Source organism: Pongo abelii, chromosome 12 (assembly GCF_028885655.2).
Source record: "Pongo abelii isolate AG06213 chromosome 12, NHGRI_mPonAbe1-v2.0_pri, whole genome shotgun sequence".
In the NCBI taxonomy this organism is placed as follows: Eukaryota; Metazoa; Chordata; class Mammalia; order Primates; family Hominidae; genus Pongo; species Pongo abelii.
In genome coordinates this window covers 32,536,049-32,558,421 of record NC_071997.2, presented here as the reverse complement: position 1 = coordinate 32,558,421, position 22,373 = coordinate 32,536,049, and the positions used below count along the sequence as shown (strand labels likewise).

At 39.6% G+C, this 22,373-nt stretch overlaps 1 protein-coding gene across 1 annotated transcript in view; it reads right to left on the bottom strand.

Moving 5' to 3' along the window:
- Window positions 1–6,264: 6,264 nt before the first annotated feature.
- SLC9A4 (solute carrier family 9 member A4) overlaps window positions 6,265–22,373 on the bottom strand; it is a 59,027-nt gene continuing 42,918 nt past the window's right edge. The window contains exons 9-12 of the mRNA XM_024242735.2: window positions 19,033–19,129; window positions 13,846–13,977; window positions 12,653–12,740; window positions 6,265–6,623 (exon numbers count right to left, since the gene is read on the bottom strand). Coding sequence (XP_024098503.2) covers window positions 6,265–6,623; window positions 12,653–12,740; window positions 13,846–13,977; window positions 19,033–19,129 — 676 coding nt within the window. The remainder of the gene's footprint in view (window positions 6,624–12,652; window positions 12,741–13,845; window positions 13,978–19,032; window positions 19,130–22,373) is intronic.

The following is a 22,373-nucleotide window of genomic DNA, read 5'->3' as shown; positions in this document are numbered from 1 at the left end:
AGGCTGAGGCAGGAGAATGGCATGAACCCGGGAGGCGGAGCTTGCAGTGAGCCAAGATCATGCCACTGCACTCCAGCCTGGGCGACAGAGCAAGACTCCGTCTCACAAAAAAAAAAACAAAAAAAAAATAGTTGAAGTCATTCTCCTTATCCCCTCCCATTTTCTTCAGTGGAAATGTTGGTTTATGTGTCCATTCTAAGTAAACAACATAGTTCATGTTTCAGCATTGCCAAGAACTGTGGACATTGTCTGGCCAGGGACTCATTTGGGAACCATGAAAAAGTTCTTTGGAAACAACATATAATTGAAATTCAAAAAGAAACTCAATTAAAATCAGACCAGAACATTTGTAAGTCCTCAAAAACAAAAACATAATGACTCAAATTAGCAATCTTGCTTATCATCTAATTTTTACATTATTCATTAAGTTTATAAAAACAAATTTTCAAAACGACAACAGTTTCCACTGTATTTACATGTCCACTTTAAAGCAAAGTTGTTTTTTGGCAAGACGGAGCTTCTGTTTTTTCCTATTGGATCTTTCCCAAGCAAGAAAGAATTTTGTGCAGATCTGAGTCACTTATTAAATTCCCAATTCTGCTCAAGGAGGAAATTTAGGTCAGTGGTTATGAGCCAAGACAGACCTGGTGTCTAAGGTCTTCCTTAAAATTAGGGAGACCTTGGACCTGTTACTTAATCTCTCTAAACTCATTTCCCTTCATTTCAGATGTACTGAAACTAGTATGTAAAGCATTTTAATAGTGCCTGGCACATGGTAAGCACTCTAAAAATGTTGGCTATCACTTCTCTATTCAAGATTGATTTCTTAGAACACAGAGGAAATACCTTGATTTTAGGACCACCTATTTCAATTTGAGATCTGTATTACTAAGGAAACAGTTTTGGTTCAGTCCACAACATGGTTTTTAGTTAATTTGTTGAATAAACCCCAACTTGAGGAAGACTAGGCAATGGAAATTGTGTTTCTAGCCTGCCACACTTACTTGGGTACCCCTGGCTTGGAAGCTCATTAGAGCCTCAGAAAGAAAAAGAATTTATTAAATCAATTATTGCGCACAGATGAAAGGGCACATCACTTGCTAATTGCAGCAGTGGTTAGCACTGATGCAGGCATCTCTTTTATTCTCCTTAGCTTATGGCCCCATTAGCAATTAACGGTGACTGATGTCCTGAAAGGACACGTTCTGTCTGCCCTGCTGGGTTTTCTCAGGAGGAATTAGAAATGAGATACTTGACAGAGTTTAGCCAGAAAAATAAAATAAAATAAAAATTTAAAACTACAAGAAACCACCTGTTTTATTTGTGGATAAAATATACTTGCAAAAACCTTAAACAACATCAACACACTCATTGACTTCATTTATTAAGAATATTTTACTTTGCCTAATTTTGGAACATTATGAAATGTACCAGAAACTATTTTGTTCCATACTAAAAGTGCTTAAACACTTATCTCTTTAGTTAATATTCACAAGTTAACAGAATCACTTTTTTGGAGGGAAGGTCTCTTATAGAAATGAAATTCCAAACTGAGGAATTCAACTCCATTGAGTTTTTTCTCAACAAAGAGGTTTCCCTTTTCCTCGTTGTGTGCCCATCACAGTGTGCAGAAGCAATGCCATGGTCACTCTGGGAGTGAATCAAGATTAGAACTGTACACCAGGGTATATATACAAAAAGCAAGCAAGCAAACAAACAGAAAAGCAATATTGCTGATATTTGAGGTAACGACCTAAAAAAAACAATCAAGATGAAGTTGTGTTTTGGTCGAAATATGTGACTCCATATTCAGGCCCCATCTTTGGTCTGCTCTTGACTGATGGATGCTGGGTAGAGATGTGTCCAGGTAGAGCTGGGATCAATGTGGTGATGTTCTCTTTTTCTCTCACATCTACTCCCTAGCTCCCTCAAATATCCTCTCTTCTGCCAATCTAGCTACCTTTCAGAAGTCTCACTATCAATTATTAACACCTCTTCACATAATTAAAACAATGTATGTCCTCTTTCATAAGCACATGTACTTTAACCTAAATAATTATAGCTAATAGTGATCAAACTCTTCTATTAAAAAAAAACTAAGCTTAGAATTTTACATGTATTATTTCATTTAATCCTCACAATCATTCTATGAGGTAGATAAAATTATTACCCTATTTTATCCATTGATACATTTCAGCTTAAGTATGATAATTAACTTCTCCAAAGTCTCACAGCTACAAGTGGTCTGATTTCATAGCCTGGGCTTTGAAATAACTATATTACTGAAAATCTAAAGGATCCTAGTGGCAGGCTTCTTGACAGGTGAGGCCGTATTCACGGGGCTTCTCTGCAAGCTGAAATCAACATTCCAGGCTGAAGACTTGAATTCTGCCTTAGTAGTCACCTCTTATACAGGAAAAGTAACTTTATCATGAAATTTGGGTAGTAATTCCAGCTCTGCCTCCCATGACCCTTCAACTTTTTCAGAGAAGCACAGTATAGAGCCTTTGTGAGAGAAAGAAAAGAATAAAGGAAACGAAACGTAATATAGTGTCCAGAATCTCATTCTCTACTTTGTCATAGCGTATTCCCTTATAGGCCCATGTTTCTGTTCTAGCACGTAGGTTAAAGACAGGAGAGGTGCCCATGCCATCATGTCAGACTTGAGGAGGATGAATAAGAACATTTACCATATCCCAAACACCAGAAATGTGTGGAAAATCTTTAAAGTGGAAAGCTACTATATAGGAAAAATAAAAGGAAATGATATTTTACTCAACTTCAGAAATTCACTGAAACCCAAGACCCTTCAGGCTAATAATATAACTAGGTTTTAGAAAGTTAAAGACAAACAAAACAAAACAAACACTCTCAGAGGAAAATTAGGATTGTGTGTGTTGTGCATGATTTTTTTTAGATTGAAAATAAAAGGACAAATTCTTTGGGCCCATTGGCAGAGAATGTTTGACTGCTTAGTGGACCAGAAGCCAGGCTCAAAATAGGAAACTTAATGCAATTTAATTTCCTTTCAGAGGGAAGTAGGGAAGAAGCACCAGGTGTCCTTGACACTCAAGAGAATATCCCCTCTGCTGCACTGCTGGATGCCTCTTGGAAAAACTCATCATGTGAAATTGATAATCAGAGCATTCCTGGGCTAGCTGCTGTACATTCAGCCAATCTCCAAAGTGCACTGTCCTTCCAGAGAGTATGGAGGGAAGATCCGATCACACTGCATTTTCAGACAATAGTGGATGATGCAATATAGAGGCCATTTTGGCTGTGAGCTCTCCATGTCTGACAGAGCCAGCAGCCTCACAGCATCAAGGGGGCCCTCAACTTGCCACGAGTTTTAGGAAGTAGCTTCAGGGCCTCTTTCCAGGCTTGAACAGCCACGCCTGTCTGTCCAGATGAACAAATGCCCTTGGGGAAAACAACTCTGTTATGACCTCTACCAACTAAAGGGTAAAGTTCTACTCTACTAAGTCATACCATGCCTCACCTTAATGGCACCAGCATCTCAGAGTAAAACAGGAGAGTTTAGATAGAGTCCACTGATTCTTAGACCTTGCTGGCTGCTCCGGGAAGGGGCCTTTGCAATGGATTTCTGTTGTTGTATGGATAGAGTCCAGTAAAGGGTGTGGGGACACTTCAGGTCTCAAGAGTTCGTTTTCTTAATGGCACTGGAAAGGTTAATTCTGATGACTTCTCTCCTCTGCTGTATCTCCATCTATAGTTCAAGGATAATGGCCCACTGCCTTTCTTTCATGGGGCACAGTTTTTTTCTGTTGTTGGTTGCTTGTTTCTTTAAACAAAGAGAACAAAATCTGGCTGGGTGCAGTGGCTCACGCCTGTAATCCCAGTACTTTGGGAGGCCAGGGTAGGCGGATCACTTGAGGTCAGGAGTTGGAGACAAGCCGGGCCAATACGGTGAAACCCCGTCTCTACTAAAAATACCAAAATTAGCCGGGCATGGTGGTAGGCACCTGTAGTCCCAGCTACTTGGGAGGTTGAGGCAGGAGAATTGCTGGAACCCGGGAGGCAGGGGTTGCAGTGAGCAGAGATCACGCCACTGCACTCCGGCCTGGGTGACATAAAACAAACAAACAAACAACAACAAAAACAAAACAAAGCAAACAAACAAACAAAAAATAAGGACAAAACCAAAGATTCCTGAGTTTTATGTGTGCTTCTATCCCTTTAGGCTGATTGCTGTTACTTGATAGTGCATAATTTTTATTAAAATCAAGATATTTAGACAATTTTGAAGCAGCTTTATATTTCAGGTTCAGAAGGAGAAAGACAAATGGGCTTCTTTGATGGCATTTCTACCACTGCAGCAGGAAAATGAGTTCAAGTCATTAAAAAAAAGAGACGTTCAGGAGAAAACACATGTCTTTAGTCAGTAACTAGCACCCATGGGTTATACTAGAGGACAAGCAAACATCCTTCAAGGAAAAACAAACCCTGAGGTGGCATCAGAGACCATCTCAAGACCTCATTTTTATCATCTACAAAATAAAAATGCCTGACAGCACCTTTTCTAATGTCCATTACAGCTCTAAAATGCTACTATCAGTTTAACATTTATAATCTACCATGCATGAGGCACTATGATAACCGATAACAGAAAAAGATGAAAAAAAGCCAAAAAATACAAAATAGATAAAGGGGTAAGATAAAAAACACAACAGATAAATGGATAAAATTTAAAATGAACAAACTGTCCTCCCTGTCCTTCACCCCACTGACCACCAGAACAGACATACGTGTGCATGCATAGACATAATTCACAGATAAGGTACATAGCATATCCGACGGGATGTGGGGGCACCAAGGGAGAAGGTAAAGGCTGGTCTAGGGAGCAGGATGCCCTTGGTCATGGCCTTTAAAGACATATAAGGACATGGATGAAATTGGAAATCATCATTCTCAGTAAAGTATCGCAAGGACAAAAAACCAAACACCGCATATTCTCACTCATAGGTGAGAATTGAACAATGAGAACACATGGACACAGGAAGGGGAACACCACACTCCGGGGACTGTTGTGGGGTGGGGGGAGGGGGGAAGGATAGCTTTAGGAGATATACCTAATGCTAAATGACGAGTTAATGGGTACAGCACACCAGCATGGCACACGTATACATATGTAACTAACCTGCACATTGTGCACATGTACCCTAAAACTTAAAGTGTAATAATAATAATAATAAAAAAGATTAAATCAGCTGAGGATGGTACAGATGCCAAAAACAGTGATGGCAAAAGGATATTTGGTTAGTTGCATATCGTAGGTTAGTTATTTGGCCCAATAAATGTTTGTTAACCTACTGGTGGCCAGAAGAAGAGAGAGAAGGTGGAATAGAAGACAAAAAGCGAGGAAAGATAAAGTGATCTAGTAAAATTGAAGAGCTGGAGTTTGAGATTCAAGGTCAAATTTGGGGATGATGGGGATGGAAAATGAAATTGAAAAATAGTTTTATACCCTAGGGTAAAATGTCACACCCTACAAATGCACCCCTTATAAATACTTGTTGTTAATGTCATTGCTATTAAACTCTGTTTATGGCTGTTTTGTTTCTAATATTCATTTTTAAAATAAATATTTCAATTATGAAATAGACTGTAAACCCACTGTTCACAGATTAATCCTATAGTATGTATGACATCTATCATTGCTAATGATTAAATAAAGCAAATTCATAACAAATTTTATCTCTGATAAAACATAATTATTGCATATTGAATATGAAATCAAAATCAAATTAGTTTCAGTTTGGAGGGAGGACAATCCGACTGTGAACTCACCATGCAACCTTGGACTACATGTCCTTGTCTGTAAACACAGGGGGCTGAGTCAGGTGACTTCAAAGTCTCTTCTAGTTCTAATTTGATTATAAGTTGCATATGCATATTGGCAATGTGAATTACTGACCAATCACACTTGTGTTTCAATATATGGCTTGGATCCAGTGTTCTTGATGTAAAGTTCTTAGGAATTCTTAGTGACTAATTCCTGGGGTGATTAACTTCTCTCACTCACAGGGAATTCATCTAAAGGTACCCCACAATAAGTACATGGCAGAGCCTGCAAGTTTGCTCCCAGTCCTTGGAAAAAATCTTCCTGCTTCTTATAGATCCACGTTTAATAGCTTCAACACAGCAAACTCAATAGCTCTCTTCTGAATTCCAGAAATCCTCCTTTCACAGTTATAGGAAGACAGACTCTTGAGAAACACCAAAACAATCTTGTGGACAATAACACTATTTTTTTTGGAGCAAAGGACTGTGGGACCTGTGATGGTCCCTGCCATGTCCATGGTCAGCTGTCCACCTCGACCGAACCTCAACCAAAGAGGCTTTGCCCTCACTCTCCCCTCCAGACTCACCCTCCTCATCCACTGCATGAAACAGAGGTTTGGGTCTTAAAGCCACCCTCCTTACTCCACCCAAGTACTCTTCTTGGCTTATGTTTCTTTGATAACCAAAGCTGAATGCCTTCCTTCCTCTGTGTAGGTTCTTCATCAGTATTATTTCTTGTGCCTCTTGCTTCTGAAGTGACCCTATCCGAGAGAGTGCGCTGAACATGATGGATGGGGATCCTGCATCACTGCTGTCATCATCTAGGAAAACATCATGGCAAGAAGGGGAAAGAACAAGACTTAAGATCAGAGTTAAGACTTAATATCCACATGGCAGGAACTCAGAGTGAAGCAAAGCTCTTCCTGAGGTTTCAGCTCTACACTCAACTTTCTTATCAGCGCAATTTTTCCTTCTCAAGGACACTGCCCCAAGCAGATGGGAGGACAGAAGCTATAAGTGCAGTGTCATAAATAAATAGAAATGCATGCAAAATGGTGTATCAAGCCAGTCTCCCCAGGTAAGTAAGGTAGTGTCTTTCTACAGAATCAGATCAGTTGGCCATAGACATAAACCATGGGACACAAAGATGCTTGGTCTTGTCCAAAGCCAATGCTACACACAAGGTTATGTGGTGCAGCCATCTGAAAGTAGTTGCTCTTATCTTGGTTTGCTTTTTAATCAGTGGTTACCAGAAAGCATAACATCTGAGTTCCAATCCTTTGATATAGAAAAAGTCAATCCTGGAGAAAGGGGTATAGAAGGGAGCCACAGCAGAGACAAGGGCGTGACCGGATGCCCTCCTTTCAGAGGACTAAGCAGGTGACAGACTGTGACCGGCACTTGATGGGAACTTCCCTTTCCTGATAATTTACTATATGCCTGTCACTGTGCTAATCCTTTTATATATATCATGCCATTGAATCCTCATAGCGGCCCTTTTGGGTGAGTAAAGTTATGAATCTCACAGGTAAAGTGGCTGAGGTTTCACGAGGTTAAGCAATGCTCAATATCATAAGCTGGTGAATATGGGACCAGAGTTTGAGCAGAGCCTACCCAGCTTCAAATCCACTTCTTACCATCAGGTCTCCTTGCTGTCTTACATGTGTATCCACATGTAAGAGGGAGGGCTACCTCATGAGAGGGGAGCCAGCAGCTGTCTATGCAATGTCCCCTCTTAGATTCTCTTCCAGACCCCTAACCCATGCCTAGGACATTGCCTTGTCCCCACTTCAATGTGCAAACATCTTCAAAGGAATATTTCTCACATATATCATTTACTCTCACTTCCTCAAAGTCTTAGCCTTATAAATTTATTTTCCCTTTAAAAATTCTCCTAAGAATTTAGGTATTTTCTAGAAAAAATTAGCCGGGCATGGTGGCGGGCGCCTGTAGTCCCAGCTACTCGGGAGGGTGAGGCAGGAGAATGGCGTGAACCTGGGAGGCAGAGCTTGCAGTGAGCCGAGATCGCGCCACTGCACTCCAGCTTGGGCGACAGAGCAATACTCCATCTCAAAAAAAAAAAAAAAGAATTTAGGTATTTTCAGACATTTATATTTAAATCTGAAAGCCATGTTCTTTCTCTCATTCTCCCTCCTAAAAAAAAAAACAAAAACTCCATATCTAGAATGAATATGCCCAAAGATTTACACTTGAAAAAATGTATTTAGAATGTGGGACACCTGAAAATCTTAAAATATCCTGTTCAATAATGTTTTTCTAAAATGTGACCAAATTATACTAAGAAGCTAACTTGGAAATTGGGCAAAGGAGACCAACTTCTTTCAATAAAGAAAACATTAATTAATATATCTATATATCTGTCCATTTTTTTTCCTTGACTCTCCTTTAACATGTGCTCTACAACAAGGCCTGGGACCAGTCCCTCTGGATCCTTGGTGCTTGAAGCACTAGCTAAGGAAACAATGGCCTGGAGGCTTCTGTCCCCAAACCTTGTTCTTTCACTCCAACCTTTCCTGTTGAGTGCTCCAACAGTGGACAGACCCTGGTCACTGTTTTGGTTTCGTAACCACCCTCTGGGTTATTTTACAGTGAACTCCAAGCTCTAGGAAGAGGCATGGGTATGTGACTTGCAAAGTTTCACTTGGCTTAGAGCTGCCCAAAATTGAAGGAAGAAGTTGGCTGGAAAGCAGAAGGCAGAAAAAGGAAGAGTGAGGACTGTGTTTTGTCCTTTTCGCATAACTCTCCTCCACATGGGCACCCAGGCAGTGCAGTTCCAGGCAGAGCAGTGGATACTTTGGCAACAAAATCTGAGTATCTGTTCTTTTACCTCCCACCTGACCAACAGCCTTAACTTCTGGATATGGGCACCCTGGCATGAAAGGAGAAATAAGGAAGGTGCTTCTGCTCAGCACAGGGTGGGTCCCAACACACAGAGGATGAACTACCTGATGCAGGATACACTGTTCAGACACCCAGACTCGGAGTGCAACCCTCCCCACCTCCACATTTTTTAAACTTGTGGTAAAATATACATAACATAAATTGACCATTTTAACCATTTTTTCATCTAACTATAAATAAGTGTACAGTTCATTGCATAAAGTGCATTCACATTGTCGTGTTACCATCACCACCATTCATCTCCAGAACTTTTTCATCGGCCTTGATGCACATGGATTCTAAGCAGCCTCGGGTCATATAAGAGGTTTCCAGTCAAGACCTCTCTACTTATAACACCAAGTGAGCCCTAAAGGCAAAAGAGCCCTAGAAGAGCATGTGAAGTCCCCCAAACCAGCATGGAGCTCCAAGACATCCAGAACAAGAAAAGTCCTGACCCTGGAGGGCAAGGGGAGAGCTAGGAAAGAAAGCATTCTCCAAGTTTCAGGCGGGTAACCAGGGACTGCTTGCCTGCAGAGCATGACTCTCCACTGTCTCCCCTAGATCCCCTCCAGCCATTCTCCTGGTGCAGAAAGACTTTGGGTTTGGAGAGAAGAATTCCAATGATCAATTGTGCTTGGCTACACATTGAGGACTATCTCAGACTTATCCTGATCACTATTATAATCCTTTTTAAATGTATCATGGTTTATTATTTTTCATAAACCATAACCACAGAAATTACAAATTATTCACAGTATAGTTAATTCCAAGCAAGCCAGAAATGAGTCTGCATAAATAAGCATAAGTTTCCATGACAAATAAGAACAAGTATATAAAATCCTGCAGACATATGACCCATTAACATACTGCAGAGCACTGATTTCCCATCTTTAAAACTTATTAAAGAAAACTGCTAACATAAGTGCTATTTCATTACTTTTCCCTCAGATTTCTAGTTTAACTACTCTCTTTGTTCACCTAGATGAAATTTAGAACCAGTCGAGTATATTTGAAAGAAAAGAAATCATTAGGACTAACAGTTCATTCCAAGTCTGAATTCATTCACGTAGAACTGACATAGTGAAGCGTTGTCTTTCTTTCCAAGAACATCTGTATTTACCCATGTCAAGCCTTCTTTAAGTCCCTAAGTAATAGTAATAATGACTAGTATTTCTTGCACATCTACTTGGTTCCAGGCTCTGTTCTAGCAGCTTTATGTACCTGTTCATATGTATATCCTGCATGTATGAGACTGGCTTCACATCAGGACAATACAATTGCATATGGAGGGAACCAATATTATCCTCTTTATAAAACAGAAATGACAGTGTGGAGAAGTAGAATTTTATTTTTGTTTCATATAGATCCTGTCTATTTTTTCCTGGCATTTTATGGCTTTGACTGAAAGTGTGACTGAGATATCCTTTAGTGAGGACATCCATTAAAAGGCTAGGATCCTGTGACCTATTTATTAGTCTAGTGAATAATGTATGTATGTTTCCAAATGTTAAACAGCTCTCAAATTCTGGAATAAACCCCACTTTGCAAGGTGTATTGTACTTTTAATGTTCTGCTGTATTTTGTTTATAATGCTTATTTAAGATTTGTTCATTAGTGCTCAAATGAATCTGCTCCATGGTCATCTCCTGCTACCATAGGTATGCAGTATTGATGCTCATCTCTTAAGAAACAGCTGTCCTCCAGGCGTGGTGGCTCACACCTATAATCCTAGCATGTTAGGAGGCAAGGCAGGAGGATCCCTTGTGCCCGGGAGTTACAGATCAGCCTGGGCAACATAGGGAGACCCTGTCCCTTTTTAATTTTTTTTTTCTAAAAAAATTTAAATTAAAAAAAAAGAAAGAACTGTGACACTTTCTTGTTTTCTCACTCAAATAACAAAAATAGTGCCAGGTTATTTGTACCAGGAAGATTGTTTAAAAAAATTAAACTGTTGGCAAGACTCAGTGGCTCACGCCTGTAATCCCAACACTTTGGGAGGCTGAGGCCGGGGGATAACCTGAGGTCAGGAGTTCAAGACTAGCCTGGCCAACATGGTGAAACCCCGTCGCTACTGAAAATACAAAAATTGGCCAGGTGTGGTTGCACATGCCTGTAATTCCAGCTACTCAGGAGGCTGAGCCAGAAGAATCGCTTGAACTCAAGAGGCAGAGGTTGCAGTGAGCCGAGATCGCTCCACTGCATTCCAGCCGGGGTGACAGAGAGATACTCATCTCAAAAAAAATAAAAAAATCATTGGCAACATATAGGAGAGAAAATGGATGATATCCTTGTTATATAGGGTTCTTCAAATTCATCTCAAGAAAATCAACAACCAAATAGAAAAAAACAAAACAAAACAAAACAAAACAAAAAACGAGCAAAGGCAGGAACAGAAAACTTCACCCCAAGAAATATCATTGTTTCCAAAATGTGAAAGATATTCAACTTCACTAAAAATCAAAGAGATTCATATGAAAATTAAATCTGGCATATAAATTTTATGCTACCATATCACAGATTACTCAAAAGTTTGACAACAGCCCGGTGGTATTAGGAAAAGATCATTCTTACAGACTGTTGTTGTGACGGCAAATTAGTGATATAATCTTTTGTGATGGCATTTTGACAATATATGTAAAAATTTAAATCTATATGAATTTGACCTCAAAATTTTACTTCCAGGAAAATATACTAAGGGAATAATTGCTTATTTGTGAAAATACCAATCACTAGTGGTCCAGAGTCCTTAATATGTATCATTATTATGTCCTTAATATGTATCATATATTAAAAGCTGATAATACCTGAAGTATTTATTAATTAGGAATTAGCTTAATAAGCTTTGGTACATGCATATAACTATTATTAACTCATTAAAATTAGTATTAGATCCACATCTATTGACATGGAAACCTATGTACAACATTTGTTCAGTGAACTAGGCAATTTATAAAGATTGCAAAACAACGACTATACTTTGCTTTTATGTATAATATGATGCAATGTTTTTGTGATTTTTTTGTGGAAGGAGGTGTCAGTATGGGTAGTGTGGGATCAGGCAGGTATAGGAAGAATTCTAGAAGGGTGCTCACCAAAACATTCTATGGTGATTATACCTTGGCATTAGGGTTGCAAATGCTTTTAACTTTCTTTTTTATGCTTTTCTCCACTGAATGATTTTGATTTTGTATCAAGTATGTTTTTAAATCAGAAAAAAAGTTTCATTTTGAGGTAATTACATATACTCCTTAAAGATTAAATACTAAAATCCTTTATGTTTAGTTTACTTGAATTTCCAACATGATTTTAACACTTAAAAATTAGGAAAATAAAAATAGATAACATGGCATATTACATATATTATGTCACCTTTTGCTAATAGCAAATCATTTTATACACATATAAAAATAGTAACTTTGCTTTTATTAGAATAATAAAGTTTCAATAATTCTAAGAATTCCACTTAATAATTAAATATTAAATGGAAAACATTTAATCAGTAAATCTGGTGAAATCATTTTAGTGACATTAAACCAGCTTTGGAGAACTCTGCTCATGTTTAAATAGTGGGTGAATATTAGAACTTCAATGAAACACCCCTTTCACATTTCTTCAAGATGAGATCAAATTATGACCTTTGGGCTCTATCTGGCCTACTTCCTCTTTGTGTATGGCCTGTCAGCTACAAATGGTTAGTACATTTTTAAGGGGCTGAAAAAAGTTAAAAGAAGATAATATTTCATGATAAGTAAAAATTATATGAAATTCAAATTTCAGTGTTCATAAACAAAGTTCTGAGTTTCATCTATAAAAGAAGTTGTTTTCTTCTTTTTCTTATCATGTAAGTAACCTACATAATGTTCTTAATGCTGCCTCTTGGCCCACACCCCCAGATATTTACCATCTGACTCTACAGAAAAGCAGCAGAGCAGCCAGGTGTGCAGCTTACCTGAGAACTCAGCAGCCCCTGTGTGTCTTCCCGCAGACTGAGGATTCCCGTAGGGGAAAGAGAGGTAGCGGATATTCTTGGTGCCAGCCTGTGGGTAGCAAGTAGAAAGAAAAAGCAGAATAAGCTGTCTCAATTAAGAGCTTTACATGGCAAATAAAGGGAAGGGCCAGACACTGTGGCTCACGCCTGTAATCCCAGCACTTTGGGAGGCAGAAGAGGGCAGATCACCTGAGGTCAGGAGTTCAAAACCTGCCTGGCCAACATGGTGAAACCTTGTCTCTACTAAAAATACAAAAATTAGCAGGGCGTGGTGTTAGGCGCCTGTAATCCCAGCTACTCAGGAGGCTGAGGCAGGAGAATCGCATGAACCCGGGAGGCAGAGATTACAGTGAGCTGAGATCGCGCCACTCACTGCATTCCAGTCTGGGTGACAGGGCGAGACTCCGTCTCAAAACTAATAAAATAAAATAAGGGGAAGAACACAGACCTGTTCTGTGGCATCTTGTTTGGATTACTGGCTTTTAGTTTTTTGTTTTGAGAAAGCAGAACACGCCAGTCTCCAATATGTATTTCCTTTCCCTCTCATGATAAAATAGACCATTAGCAACCTTTCAGTTACTCTCATATCCCCACTGTGGTTAGGTTTGAGATTACGGTCTGCTTCTCACCCAGCCTCCATCCAAATTGCCAGTAAGACTGGTTTGTTATGGCCTCCAATGGGAAGACTGCAGGAACAGAGTGGCTGATGTGAAGGTGAGCCCAGGAGTCTTGGTAACAACCAATCCCTTCCTATACCTTCTTGGGAGAGAAGTAAGCATCCTGGGGTCAGAGGGTCTGGTCCAGACCCAGACCCCATGGTGACCAGGTACTGACCATGAGGACTGAAGGGCATGGTCAGTACCTGGTCACCATAAGGTCTGGGTCTGGACTCACAGCACATCAATTGCGTTGCAGTCCCTGACCCACCGTGGAGGGAAGCACCCTGTGGGCAGATGCCTTGGGGCCCTAAACCCAGAGAAAAAGGTTGCTCTAGTGTCCTACACTCTTGCTTTAGTATCTCTCAGGTAACAAGGTGGGGTTTGTTTGTTTAAACATCGATGGTCATGCATGTGAGATCCTGTACAGGAACAGGCTCAGCAGGTGAGAAACACTTGCAGACTGTAGGAATGTCCCAGTCCCCAGCCCCAATGTACCGGCTTTCCCCAGGGCAGGCTGTGGCCTTTCCTTATGCTCTCTCTTAAGGTGTTCTGGCGGCGGATCAGAATCTCTTTAGCCTGCTTTTCACTTGTTTGGGGTTTGAGGTTGTATTTGTTGTAGGACAGGGTCTGCAGAGAAAATGGAATGTCAAATACGTAAGGACTCCTCCATACAACTTTCAGCCAAGGAAGCCATGGAAACATCAGGAACCTAAGACCAGGAGAACAGGTGAGCACCTTGGAGGTCAGCTAAGCATTTGCCTTGATTACGAATGAACAAGCCTCAACCCCAAGAAGAAAAGTCTATGACCCCAGGTCACTGCTCTCAGGGTGGACCTGTGGCTGGAGCCTCTGCCTTCTGCTCTAATCCTTACAGAGGTCCTTCTCTTAGTTACCCACAGACTTGGCCTGCCCCATACATACACTTTCCTTTCCAGGTCATATTTTTGATGCCAGGCCAGTGAACTTAATAAGAAAGGAAAATAACAAAACTAAACTACTTTGGGAATTTCCATAGAGTTGTTGTTTTTTAATTTTGCCAATTAAGGATACCTACACACACACACACACACACACACACACACACACACAATTTCTATCACCATTATCATCAATTCAGAAAGTCTCTTAACCAAAGTCACAGGAAGAACATAATTTGAGATTTAAAAAAAGAGTCCTTCAAATTGAATCAATTTAGCTTTATGAGAATTTCTTCCTTGTCCTTTCCCCCAGACCAATGGAAATTGTCATGGACCCTAGGCCAACATTAGTCAGTCCTCAGATAGATGTTTGCAAAATGCTGAACTGAAATTTCTTCTCCCTCTTGGTGGTCACTATAGGTCCACTATAGGTGGACACAAATGCTCAGTTTGCCAGGGGTCAGTAGGTGACACACTGTGTGCACTAATAAACCACAAAGTCCTGGTGGATGACAGGATCTGGACAGCAGGGGCTCTCCCTCCCAAGTGATGGATGCTGTGATAGAGATAGTCAGTTCCACTTCAATAGAGAAAATGCTCTATGTGCCAGGTGCTATGGAAGGCACTGGATTAAATAAGTGAGTAAATTAGAATTACAGCCTTCAAAAGGCTTACAGTTTCCTGGAGAAGTCAAATCAATAGGGATAAGATGCTATGCGTGCAGCTAAGTGATAAGATTCTGGGATCATCAGGGGTCATAGAGTACAGGCTAATGGCACTTCATCCAGTCTTGGATGGGAAAGGTTCAGTGTACTGAGATAAGTCTTGAAAGATGAGTGAGTGTTATCCTGGGAATAAATTCCAGGAAGAGAAAACACATGAGCTAAGACATCAGCTGGTAACCACCTTGGAGGTGAGAGAACAGTCAGAGGCTGTGCTGGAAAAGAGCCAGGAATGAGTCTGTTACCACAAAAGAATGGGGTACTTCATTCAAAGTGTGTGAGAGGTGAGACTGGAGGGGCATGAAGGGGCTGGGGCCAGGCCACAGGCGGCCTGCCAAGGAGTAGAGGCTCCATTTTTCAGGTTATGTGTTTTTTAGGTGGGTGCACACACTCCAAAAAGTGCCAAAAAATGCCCCACAGGGAGAGAAAGAAAATACTGATACTTCTATTTCTATTGATTTTTATCCAAACAAAACAGATTAAGCTCTATTAGTACTTAATATATGAATTTATAGTGGGCCCTCACTCAGTCCACACATGAGACGGTCAAGTCAACAAGGGATTGACAATGGCATCCTCATCGGTTTCACCGGCTTGCAGTTCATTGTTCGTGTTTCAGTATATGTGCATCCAGTGAAGTAGATTTGTGGTTTCCATTAGCTATTAACTAAAGTAACCCTCACAAAATAGATAATTGTACAAAAATAGTGTAGTAAAGAAGGTGTAAACTGGACTGCCAAGGTGGCTCACACCTGTAATCCTAGCACTTCAGGAGGCCAAGACAAGTGGATCACTGAGCCCAGGAGTTTGAGACCAACCTGAGCAACGTGACCAAACCCTATCTCTACAAAAAATACAAAAAAAAAAAAATAGTTGGGTGTGGTGGTGTGAACCTGCGGTCCTAGCTACTCAGGAAGCTGAGGTGGGAGGGTCGCTTGAGTCTAGAAGGTCAAAGCCACAGTCAGCCATGATCATGCCACCACACTCTAGCCTGGGTGACAGAGTGACAGTGACAACTGTCTCCAATGGAAAAGAAAAGGAGGCATAAACTGAAGGCCAAGGGAACAATGAGGGAATGGTAAATCCAACTTTCTCCTTCTCCCAATGGGAGCTCTTTATTGTCCACTTTTGGCAAATTAACAGATCTGACAAGAATTTGCCCCAAAAAGTTGAATTTTGAAGACATTTTGAAATATGAATTCTTGTCTATCATTAGTAATGATAACTTCAACCTATGTGCATTTGAATATGTTGAAATATTAAAAAATGGTAACATGACACTCTTGTGAAAAATAACACAAGAATTAGGAATATAGAGACAAAATTTTACAATTGTTTATCAATTTTAAAATCACACAAAACTGAATTCAGTGTGTGTGTGTGTGTGTGTGTGTGTGTGTGTGTTTTTATACATACAATGTATTGCTAGTAGGATTTCCTACACCTAGACTTGGGAGGAGGCTGCACTTTATAAGGAACACTTGGACATTTGGCTTCCTATTTCACCTCCCATAACCTCCCGTGACCAACGTGCTTCTCTATTTTGCCTATCTGCAGGGAGCATAGAAGGCTCTATGCATATAATGTCCATGCAAGTGTCTTCCCTCCTCTCCCTCCATTTCTGTGTTATAGTGGAGCTTGCATTTCCCACTGGACCTTGAGCCCTAAAGGAGAATGAACTTTGTCTTATTCAGTGCGGTGCTCCTGATGCCCGGCGCATTCTAGATGTGTATTGACTATTCGCTGAAGGAAACCGAAATTGCTCTCTTCCTTTGAAAGTACGTAGAAATTCTGAGAGTGATCTGATTATCCAGGCTACTCGGGAATCACCCATCAATCTGTGACCTATCCTGGAGATCTGGGCTGAAGCCAGTTTCTTCTCTTCTAAGTTTAGTAATAGTGTTTCTCAATCTCCATTCCCACTGTGTTTCAGAGAGCTTCCTCTGTGGTTGTCCTACCAGGAACCTCCAGAAGTGAGTCCCTTAAGTTTTCCACCCATGAAGATTCTGTCCTGGGTGTACTGAGTCGAAGGACATCAAACAGAATTGGCTGGAGTCCTCCTAGGAGCAACAGAACCAGCAGGGCCAGCTCAGTTTCGGATCAACTGTGCATTAGGGTCGCCCAGAGTCAAACTCTACATTCATCCTGGTCCTGCTCTGAGGTAAATCCCGATGCCCAAGATGGCCTCTTTCAAGATGTGAACAGTGAGAAATGCCCTGGCTACCAGGCCTGCATCTATCACCCAGGCTAGAGAGTGCAGGATGGCTAATGTACACCCCTTGTGACATTCCTCAAAAATGTAGATTGTCTGCTAGAAACAGAGTAAATGTATAATTGTCCTGAGTTGCATTTTCAGGTAGACTTTTCCTTCAAGAGATCAAGAGGACCGTGGTGGAAGACAGAATTCTTATGACCTTTGTAAAGCTGAGTAAGGAAAGGAAGACGGGAAGGGTAGGACTGGTGAGTTTGACTTATGGAGTAAGCAAAGTAGAGTCAAAAAGCCACTTCATAGGCTTGTAACTGCCCTCTGTTTATCAATGGTGTTTTCCCTATTTGGCTCCCAAGGTCGTCAGCAATAAACTTTTTAAATGGAAAGAGGCCTTTGTGCTTTAATTTGAGGGCAATGAGGAAGGGAGGTGCTGTATAGCTTAGAAAGTAGAACACGGGAAAGCAGAATGAGCAGGATATTTACTAAAAGAGACAAAAGGGTGCTATCTTGGAAACTGCATCCTAGGAAGAAAAGAAAGGATGAGCAGTTGACCTTATTTTAGACTGGATTAGAGTCCTAGGATCTCCGTCTCCGTTTCTAGACCTTTCCCTAAACTTGGCCTTCATCCACATAGGGAAAAGGCTGAGTACCAGGTACCCTATGGGCTCTGGCTCTCACTAAGCTAGCCACATTTTTCAAACCAGGAAGTTGTTATCTATTATTTATCTAAGGCAGGATGTGATAGTCTTACTGAAACAGTTTCACTTGGAATGATTTGAAAGCCGTGGAATTTACTCTAAGCACACTACCATTAGTGCTGACCTGTATTTCTCCAGCTGGTGCAGAGCCTTTCACTGACACATTCCTCTTAATCATTGACCTTTGAGTTGAAACAGGAGACCAGAAAACATTCACTTTCATTGGATTATATAAGTCCAGAGTCATGAAAAGAGCACTGGGTGGGTGGGTAGAAAACCTGTGTTCTTAACCTGGATTTGTTTTGTAACCTTGAACAAGTCAGATAACCAACTCCACTGACCTCAGCATCTTCTCTTTGAAAATGGGGAGCTTTGCCTAGGTGATTTTGTTTTAGTTTCATTAAGACTATGATCAACGACACAGTCACAAAACCAAAGGCCCTCAAAATGAATTCATTTCTAATCACACCCAAGTACTAGGATTAAAATGGATGATCAAATCCTCAAACTTGAAAAAACTTCTCATTATATGACTTCGTTAGATAACTAATTAGATGGAATATTATTTAACTAAGTCAAAGTTTCAGAAAGATTCATCCACTGTCCTCAGAAATCTTCTTAGTATGCACTTTGGACCAGGTCCCAAGGACTAGTAGAGATTTCATACCTAGTTCCAAAATAGAGAAATAAGATGTCTTCTTTTATTCAGGCATTTATTCATTATAAATTATAGTTTCAATATTGTAACCTAAACTATCTCAACTTTCTCATCTTTACTGTAGTCAATACAATTGGGACAACTGCACTGTGATCAGCATCCTGGTGCCATCTTTGTTCTGTGGTGTGGTGGATGAGCTTCTCTGCAGAGAGACCTGCTAGTTCTGGAAAGCACCAGGCTGCAGGGCTAGGGCAGCCTGCCCCCTAGAGACGGTAACTAGATTTGCATTTCTTTTTATGCCACAGGTGCCAATTTTGGAGCAGAAACATGACAATTAACTTTCTATTCTCCAAATTAAGCAGAAAGAAAATATTCGGCAAGTGACCACCTTACAGAGGGTGACGTGAACATCAGGAGACTCCTGAAGGACTGTTTTCAAGGACAGACAATGGGGACAACACAGGTGGCTCATACACACCCTTTGCCGAACTTGGTACATGTTGGATGTCAGAATGTCCCTTATGGACTCCACATCTTCAGGGGAAAGTCTTTTGATTCCTTGTATCCTCTGGGCCCTGGAATCATTATTGGAGAAGAGACAAGCATTATTCTTTCATTTGGCAAGTGGTGCCACAAAAATATCAGTGGGCCTTGCTCTGTACTGAGGGGAATCCTAAGTTCCAGAATCCTACATATAATTTTTCCTATTGTTTTAGTAAGTTGATTTGATGTTAGAACATATGTCTTGACTTCAGGTTTTGAAAATACTGTTCCCTTGCCTACAGCTTATATATGGTAATTATTCCAACCCATTTTTTTAAAAAGGTCTAAAGTGGTAACAAGTTATTTTTTCCTCCAAATCTGTTATGAACTGAAATGTTTGTACAATACAATAAAAATCAACTGCTAGAAAATGATATCATACCATGCAATCCAAATATTTTACCGTTAAATGCAACAGAAAAAGATGATTCAGTCAAAGACAAACTCTTTGCTAGTTTTGTACTCACCTATCTCATTGAGGACAGGTGACAAGCAATTCACAGATTAATACCATCTACACACCACATTTTGATTAGCATTTATCTAATAGAATACTAGTTTCATGAGTACATTTATATTGGAATTGTACCTGTAGGGATTTTACCTTTGGTTAAGAAATAATTGAAGAAACCAGAATCACATTTTACAAGGGCAATTAGACCATTTATACCATGAGAGCCAGCCCAGCTGTAAGATATTGTACACCATGACCCCTTCCTACCTCTGGAAGGGATTAAAAACTGGGTTATGCCTGTGCCTAGGTTAGCAGTCAATGCACAATTGTCGTCTGGGGATTATAAAGTCCTGACATTGCTGGGGGAAGAATTATCATGTGACAAATGTATTTGATTACAATCTAGTGGCAGTAATTTTAAAAAACTTTGTATTACATGAATAATATCTATTCCATATGGAAAATAAGAACAAAAAGGAGAGAACTAAAAATAATTAACTCCCTTTTTAATACTATCACCTTCCTTAACATCTTGATATAAACCTTAATGGGTTTGTTTGTTTATTTGTTTGTTTGTTTCTAGCCTCAGTTCTTTTGAATTTTGAATGCATAAGGGCACTGAAGCCTTTGATATCTGCTTGCATATGCTCTTAAGATAATTGGCCACAGACGTGAGTATTTATTAGTTTTAATACAGGCCACCTTTTAAGTATTTTTCAAAACATTAGTAGCAATACAGCCATAAATAGTGAAGACATTTTAAAAGTAATGTACATTTGATAAAAGATATTAAAGGACTTGGATACTGAATATCACAGCAAGCCTGGATTTTGTTTAGCAATGCTATCTGTAGACTGACTAATGTCCTCTCTATAAACTGATTGAAATCAGTTTCCATATCATAAAGCTGTAAATGCCATCTCTATTGATATACAGTCACCACCCTTGGTGATCTAAACATTATTATCAGGGCATTTAAACCTAACTGTTTAAATGTCCTTCAAATAACATTTATTCTGATTTAGATATGCCCACACACTTCCACAATCTGCACACATTCCTTTAATGTGGTGAATGTGATGTACTGCTAAGCAGAAACAACAGCTAGTCAAATAGTTCCATTTATGTGTTCATTATGAAACAACCTAATAGGAAAAACCATTGATAAAGGAAATGGTAAAGTTACACTTGATATAGCAGTAGCTCTAACTTGGCACTCTTCCCAGTTTATAATTGACCACCTTGAGGAGGACGAACTTAGTTAAAGTTCATTCAAGCTCTGGCTGGAATGGGTGCTCCAGGTGTCCCAAAGGCATTTCCCTTCGTGGAGCCACACTGAGAAGCCACAGCTGTAGAATTATAGCAGCTATCATTCTACAGCTATAGAATTGACTCACTTGGGCAAGGTGATACCTGGATTTTTCTTCATGCCACTTCATTAGCAAAATCGTCCCTGAAATACTCACAGCACAAGCACATGAGATACAGCTTTAGAAAAACTGAATGAGTGATCATTTCTGTATCAAGTCAACTTATAAACCAAAAGACTCTTGTCACTGGACCATTCATTCATTATTCATAAAGGAGATCTTCATTACCTTAAATAAAAGTTCTGCAATAATTTCAATCAAACTGGAAAAATCTGAACCTAAGTATATTGAATACAATGTTCATCTTTCCCATAACTCCACTTACTTATCTTTTATATTGATACATAATAGTTGTACATAGTTTTGGGGTATATGTGATAATTTGATACATTTGTATAATCAAATTAGGGTAATTGAGATATCCATCACCTTACATTTTTATCTTTTCTTTATGTTAGAAACATTCAAATCATTCTCTTCTAGATATTTTGAAATGTACAGTCCTATCAACCTACAGTCCTATCAACCACCAGAGCTTATTTCTTCTCTCTAAGTGTATATTTGTTCTCATCAATCAATCTCTCTTCAGTCTGCCCTCATTCTTTTTCTCTTTTGGTCGGTTGTTATAATAATGTAAAAAGAAGCTTCAATTCCACTATAACGTCTAGTAGAATACACATATCATAGTATGAAGTTCCAAAATATCAAATATGATTTGTGAATTTATTTAGAAGAATACATCTTTTTTTAAGCAGCTAAGATGTGAAGTCTGTAGGAAAAGTGGGCTTAGAGGACAAAAGACTTGCCTGCGGTGCACACAGTGGAACCCACCAGCAGCCTTGTGTGCAGCTGCTTAGCATGTTTTTACAGAAGTCACCAAGATGAACAACATTTGGAATGAGTGATGAGTGGCTGAGATGCTGCTGCTCCTCAAAATACAGTGTTCCATTGTGGAAGTGAAAAATGGCATCAGAATCTGCATCCTAGTCTTCTGTGTGAGAATGTGGAAATGTGAATTTATACCTGTCAATGTGCAATCCATTAGAAAATTCTTAGACTACAATGAAGTTACTTTAGGCCTCTTTAAAAAAAATGACACATTAAAATTATCTGGGAGTTTTAAAATACATTTTGAAGTTGCATGGTTGTTATGTTTGTTATGCCTATGAATATGTAAATATTTTATATTTTAATATCACTTTAATCAAAAAATGTTTAAAGCTTCAACACTTTTAATCAGCTTGAGTCTCTATCTCTGATAATTTCTAACAGCTTACCACTCATTGGTGAGATGAGCTGCTTCATATTTGAGATAGTAATCAAAGTGCATATTCTACTTATTCATAGGATTGTTTTGAGTTTCAAATAAGATAATGTATGTAAAAGCAATGGGATTCCAAAAAATCAACATCATCCAAACTGTGCAAATAGACAACCATAGTGGCAGTGTTC